Here is a 7,211-nt window from a genome sequence, read left to right on the forward strand (position 1 = left end):
CTCCGGTCCATTTGTCTTTGTGTTTTTGTTGTTTTTTTGGTCTTAATTGTAGTTGTGATGTCGTGTTTTTGTGTTTGTGTACTATGTGTGTATGTGGGGGGGAGGGGGGGAACTGTAAAATTGTAAATATGTGTCCCTTCCGAACGGAGACCCGACCTTTGTTTTCTGGGTGTTGTCTCCGTTCCTGCTGCGGCCTACCATCGGCCCAACTCCTGGAGCTGGTGGCCTCCAGGGCTCCGGTTCGCAGAGTCCGCAGACCGGACTAACCATCAGCGGAGCCGGCCGTCCTCGGAGGCTGCGGGAGCAGCTGCGACTCGCCATAGGCTCGGGCCGCGTGGATGCCGACATCGGGAGCTCCGGCAGCGGCAGCGTGTTCGCCCGCCCCGGATCGCGGGGCTTGGGTCGCGGACATTTCACCGTCCGGCGCGGCCTAAAATAGGCCGCGGGATTTTTCTCTGCTGGGCGGGGGCTTCAATGTCGGGAGCCACGACCGCCCCGACGTGCAGCAACAGCAGCAGCGTGTTCGCCCGCCCCGGATCGGACTTATCATCGGCGGGGCCGGCCGTCTTCGGAGGCTGCGGGAGCGGCTGCGACTCGCCTTAGGCTCGGGCCGCTGCGGACCATCCGGCGCGGCCTGCAACCACAACAGCCTGACTGCGGGAGAAGACGGCAGGAGAAGGGAAAGACATTGTGGCCTTCCATCACAGTGAGGAGAGGACTGGAGGAGACTCACTGTGATGGATGTTTCTTTGATGGATGTTTCTTTTTTTGTGTGTTTTTGGGGTTGTGTAATTTTAATGCCTATTTAGTGCTTTTGTTGTTGGACTGTGGGTGACTGAATTTCGTCCAATTTGGATGACAAATAAAGCTATCTTGAATCTTGAACCTGGTGAATCTTTGTTACATTCTCTCTGTAATGAGCACAACATTTTTTGTTAGGCGAGGAGACAAAAAGTGTGCCTAATATTTCAGGTACTGTTTTACCAAGACCCTATATATTTGTTGTCATACATCATGACATGTCCTCAAATCCTCTCTCAGAACATCGGTCAACCTGTGGCGGATCAGACCACTCCTTGGGTCAGCCCCCTCGTTACGTGACGGACAGGCGAAAGGGGTTAAAAGCCAGACCAAGGGAAGGCGTTCCTCATCCCTAGGAGAACTACGCTGTGGGCAGGAGCTCACAGCCTAATAAAAGAATCTTACTAAACACTGCCTGGCGACTTGCCTTTTCTCTGGCCTCCGCCAGGCCACTACAAACCTACCTTTTACCATCCTAACTCCTTGCTGCACCTCCCCGTTAGCTTTCAATGACCAGTGTACATGGACATCTAGGTTCTTTTTAGATTTTTAGATTTAGAGATACAGATTCTGCCAGATTTTGAATATCAACATTTACTCAGTCCACCATTATTTTAAAAAAATCTCAGCCTTTCTGTTTTATGCACCCTATAGGATTACCTCACATTGCTCCACATTTTGCTTTGCTCCATAAGCAAAGTTCTTGTTCACTCACACAAAAAAAAACAGGTGTAGGAGTAGGCCAATCAGTCCCCCAAGCCTGTTCCCTTATTCAGTAAGATTATGGTTGATCCTATCTGAACCTCAACATCACTTTCCCATGCTCTCGCTCCATACCCTGGAGTCCCGCGTTATCTGACAAGATCTGCCTTCAATATATTCAGGGACCCCATTTCCACAGGTCCCAGAGGAAAGTGATTTCACAACTTTAAGAAAAGATAGCCCTCATCATCCATGGATTATCAAATTATGTTTGCTAGTTCTAGATATCTTTACTAGGGAAAACATCCTCTCAGCACCACCTGGTCTGGCCAATTCTCCAAGAATCTTTTAGGTTTCAATAAGATCACCCGTCTATATCCTTTTGAAACCTCTTTATATTCTACTCCACCCCATTTACAGTACCACCCAGTTTTGTATCATCAACGTGGAAATGATCACCTCAGTCAAACTACTGACACAAATTGTGAATAGCTGGACCCAAACATTGATCACTACCAACACTGATAAACACTAATAACACTGTTATTAAACAAGACAACCTTTAAACTACATACAAGCAAGAAATTGGAACATGGAAATCAAAAACCACAAAATAAATCTTGTGTCAATATGCAAAACATGCACTTTAAAAAAGAAAACTGTAGCCAATTATACCACCTTCATTACATACCAACACAGTCTACACCAAAGCTCCCGGCTGGACAGCAAACTTTAATTGTGTCCACACAGAACCAGTGGAAGAAATCAGAATGATCTTTCTGCCTACGATGAAAAAGAGTGCTTTAAATACGAGTGTATCTAAATTTTCATGAAATATAAACCAATCATATTGACAAAACATCAGACCGCAGGAATCCTTTGGCATAAAGTGACAATGAAATTTGTGCCAAAAAGGTGTTCCATCTATTCTGCTCTTTCCCAAAAGGGCTGCAAATGTTTCTGTTTCAACAGCAAGCACAATTCCCTTGTGAAAGTTGCTTCATGTCCCCTCCTCCCTTTGTCCTCTACAGCAGGTGCAAAGAGACGCTTGCAATAATCACTGGCCTTTCACGGTCATAAATGGGCAAGAATGAGCTGAAGGCTAGCCAGCAATTGCAAGTGGGCAGGTCAGCATATTCAATGATTTCTGTGCCTGTGTGTGGCAATGCAGAAATTAGGAATGACCTCAGGCTTGATGCCAGCACTCTCAGTGTCTCGCTCCACTGCTAGAATGGGGCAGCTGACCTGGACTGGATCATGATCATGGTTTCATGAATTTTGATCCTTGGAGACATTTGGAAAAAAAGTTAAAGGCACTTTTAATTGCAGCGAGACCATGGGGACAAGTTTGTGGCGAGGCCTCAAGATCTGACACAGATCACGTCACTGCTCACGAGCGCTTTGCTTCTTGGAATAGCTGCAACCATGAGGTTCTGAACTAGATTGGACCCATGGTGTCGCAAAGAGGAAGTGCAGTCAAAGGATAGCACAGGATGGGTGACCAGATCGAGCATTCACACACAAGTCACTAACTCTCATGAATCCCATCAATTAATACACAACACCATTCCGAACTAATCCTGGACAAATAAATGACTAAATAAATAACTGTGCCATATTCAATACAACTTTTAAAATTCTATTTCTTTAGTGACATTGTTCTGGCAGAATTAATTTGTTTTTGAACTGGGCATGCAACATCTAATATGGTGATACATCTGTGATCTGGCTGAGTTTCAACGTGGACAAGAAGCTACAAATCTAAACATTGCTTATAGGAATTTGAAGATTTAACGATGACTTGAACTCTCAGAAGTGGGAGAGTTCAGAACCATAAAGGATGACATAGGATTAAAATGTCACCAATAATAAAAAGACAAATATTAGCTGGAAATAAAGATTGGCACCACATGCTCGTTGCTATGCTCTGACAATCAGCTCAGGAGATGACATTGTTCATTTCTCTTAAGCTGTACGATTTCAATCAATCCTTCACTCAAGGGTTAAAACAGAAGAATAATGACAGAATCCAAACTAGAAGTGTTGCTCCTGCACAATGAGTAAACAACTCTGGCTGGGACGGCTATAAAAGAAGACAGGCAGAATCCAGGTCAAATCAATTGTAGCATGAAGAAATATATTGGAGAGCAAGCTTATTTTGTACATGATTCTCAGATGTTCGAATGCATTTTTCAACATATTTTATAATCAGGACAAGAAATGGATATAGAGTAGGCAAAACATAGAAGCACAATTGTAAAGCAGAGGGAAAGGCAGGAAGGAGAGAAAACAAGGGGATCAAATGAGCGTAGAATCTGGTATAATACACACTCATAGCAATCCCATTAATTCCCATATTTTGTCCCAGGTTTAACAAGAAAACACAAAGTGGTGCAAGTAAGAAAGTCACTTACATTGTGAACCACCAACGTTCAATATGCTCCTCATTGGTTTCCACCATGAGATGACATTCAAAGTCAGAATTCTCACACAGCGATTCCATAATTTCAACGAGACGAGTCTCACTAAATTGGAAGAAAAAAAATCCCTTTTGATTCAAATACTCAATTTTTAAAAAAAGTTACTTTCACTGAGCATCATTTCAAAATTATTAATCGATACTTACAGTAACTCCATAATAATTTAACTTTTACGTAATCATCTTTTTACAGGGCATGCAGCAGGTTCTTTGTTTGCATATCTTTTAATCGACAACAACTCAATTTGCCTTATCTTCATACCATTGGTTCGACTGCCTGACAAAGGTTCAACTGCTTGACAAAGACATTGACCTACACAAAGACAAATCAGCGTGTAGACAATAATATGCTTTGGAGGGAAAATGTTTTCAGAGGTGACATTTCTGAAGCAATTCAGAGAGCATGTTACCAATACTTTGCAGTCCAGGCTGGCACGGGCTTATAAATTTAATCCTGCATCTATTACACTAATTGTCACTTACGCCATTAAACATCTTCTTGAACCATGACTTGTTCTAAAGAAAAGCAATCTTATCACAACACATCGCTAATTTAATAATGAAGACAAACACAAGATGCTGGCGCAACTCATCGGGACAGGCAGCATTTCTGGAGAGAAGGAACGAGCGACGTTTCGGGTCGCGACCCTTCTTCAGGCTGATTTAATAACGCCTACTCGGATCTGAAGGCTGTTACTGCAAACGGCCTATGATTTGGATGAATTGGTATCTTGTTTGCCGAACATTGGCAAACCATGCACCATCCGTTCAGCTCTATTCAGCACTTCCATGTTCCAGGCTGAATTCAATCTGCCTCCCAGGTGTAATGAAGAGGAACTAGCATCTTCCCCAACCCCAAGTTCAGCTTTTGTCCTACTCATACAGTCGATCACCGAGGCATCCATCTTCTTCTTTCACAACGATAAACCTTGAAAGTGTCTAATCAAATCTGAACTTCTGTAACAAGATGCTGGATGGACTCTAATGTTGCTGGAGACATCTTCAGCTTTCACACTCTATAAACTCCATTGTGTACCAGCACATTAATTTTCAAAATTCTTCCCCTTTTTACCCAGCATTCTGGAAGTTAATCTAATAAACCATCAATGTGCTCTTTCTAGTACAAGTATATTCTTCATGGAGTAGGTCAATGAGAAATAGGTTTAGATGTCCACATTTAATTAAGCATTTTGTAATAAAGTCACAAGAATAATCCACAAATCAATTCTATAAGCAACGGTACACAGGGGTTTTCAGAAGCCTTTGATAAGTGAAAACATGAGGCACTGTAACAAGTTAGATTATTCCATTATCAGTAGAACCTAAATATGCTGTTGAAACAAGAAACTGAAGATACTGGTTTACGCAAGAGTTACTCAGCAGGTCAGGCAGCATCCCTGGAGAACATCGAAAGGGGACATTTTGGGTCAGGACCCCTCTTCAGACTGCTAAATATGTTGTAGTAGTGCTTGACTCGCATACCATAAAAATCTCAGCCAAAACATTATTTTCGATGTATACATGCGGTCTTAAAGAACTTCAGGAACTTTTTGGCAAGACAGATGATAACATGTAGCAAGAAGATGACTTTGCGCATCATCTACATGTCATATGATTTGCTAGGCTGCTTTTGATCACATGATTGTACGAGGGTAACCTCAAGAATAATTTTCCTCGTCTTGGGTTTTCATTTTGGGCCATGGTGGCAAGAAGGGAGGAAAGTGGGAGATTTGAAAGAACAGGGAACATGCCGTCAGTAGAAACTGCCTCATGTTCCAGCATCAGGGACTTGTTGCATGCTTGTTACAGCAACTGCTCTTTTCCTGTTCATCACCTTTCAAACTATAAGTAGTGCACAAGGACATTGGCCTGTAAAGGAGTTATTACAAACTACATACATACCTGATTTCGTACTTTGACAAATATCTTTCTTCCCAGTCTGTATTTCCACCACCAAAATTCTTCCTTGATGTATTTTCAATACCCTAGTTTTGAAAAATCATTAAAAAACGTTTAACGTTTTTGCCATCGGTATTTAAGCCTGTAGCATTGGACAGAACATAGCGGAAGAACTACTGATGAATACTGTATTCCAGTTTACCAAGATTAATTATTATTTGGATCAATTTTCACATTCAGGCAATTTTGAAAACTAAACGAATCTAAGGAAATCCAATAACCAGTCATATAGCACCAAAACAGGCACCTATCTCCACCAGTTCTGCTTGCCCATGTTTGGTCCACATCCCTCCGAATTCAATACATTATTGTCACGTGACGTCACAGTGAAATTCTTTGCTTCCGAAGTATGCAAATAGTCGCCCATAAAGGGTGCTTACAAATTTGCAAATCCCCCCCCCAAGGTGGGTCCTCCATTGTTTCCCCCCCCTCCCTCTCTAAGCCTTTCCTGTCCTACTCCCCTTCCTCATGGTCACTACCTGTATCTTAGGCATGATCACCTCGCTATGTCTTATCCAAGAAGCTCGAATTTTCCCGGATGATCCAGAGGTCATCCAGCTGCAGCTCCAGTTCCCCATTACAGCCTGTTAAGAGCTTCACCTGGACACAATTCCCACAGGTATAGTTATCAGGGACACCAGCAGTTTCCTTGACTTCACACACCCTGTAGTAGGAACATTGTACCATTCTACCTGCCATCACGACAGCACAATCAAGAAAAAGTCACAAGACTAACAACAGCAGACTGCACCTTCCAAGCCCACAATAAAAAAAATCAAAAGATTTTGCATTGGGAAAAAATACTTTAAAAAATGTAATTCTAAATGCAGGTAGCTGAAATCATGTACATGTGTCAACTTAAAGTGATACTGATTCTTTGCCTCAATAGCTATTATACTGAATTCTACCACGAGACTGAAAAGATGTTTGTAGGCAAATATTAGTTCTAACAAATGTAAATCTGCTTGGTACAGATATATTCAGCATTAAGTATATCCAGCACAAACTATTCTATTTAAGTAAATTAGTTTCAAAGATGAATTTACACATTAATCATACACATAATGCTACACTAATTAACACTTTGTAAAGCAGACATGCATAACGAGTTTTGATGTTCATGTAAAATGCAGCAGAGCAGGTTAGGAACATAGAGGTACTTCGCTACAAAAGTACATCACTGATAATCTCAGACCTTCAATCTGCTCAGGCCTTTTGACATTCATTTAATCTGCATTTCAACCTAATATAACCACCTTACTCCTCCACA

At 42.0% G+C, this 7,211-nt stretch overlaps 1 protein-coding gene across 2 annotated transcripts in view; it reads right to left on the reverse strand.

Annotated features, from left to right (window-relative positions):
• The window catches only part of creld2 (CRELD disulfide isomerase 2), a 28,483-nt gene that overhangs the window by 19,692 nt on the left and 1,580 nt on the right, over window positions 1-7,211 (reverse strand). The window contains exons 2-4 of one of the 2 annotated variants that reach the window (XM_078419793.1): window positions 5,885-5,967; window positions 3,918-4,028; window positions 2,195-2,286 (exon numbers count right to left, since the gene is read on the reverse strand). In XM_078419793.1, the coding sequence (XP_078275919.1) occupies window positions 2,195-2,286; window positions 3,918-4,028; window positions 5,885-5,967 (286 nt within the window). Of the gene's footprint in view, window positions 1-2,194; window positions 2,287-3,917; window positions 4,029-4,129; window positions 4,255-5,884; window positions 5,968-7,211 lie in introns of those variants that run through there. The other variant, XM_078419795.1, reaches the window with a different exon arrangement.

This window comes from Rhinoraja longicauda, chromosome 23, assembly GCF_053455715.1.
Source record: "Rhinoraja longicauda isolate Sanriku21f chromosome 23, sRhiLon1.1, whole genome shotgun sequence".
Classification (NCBI taxonomy): Eukaryota; Metazoa; Chordata; class Chondrichthyes; order Rajiformes; family Arhynchobatidae; genus Rhinoraja; species Rhinoraja longicauda.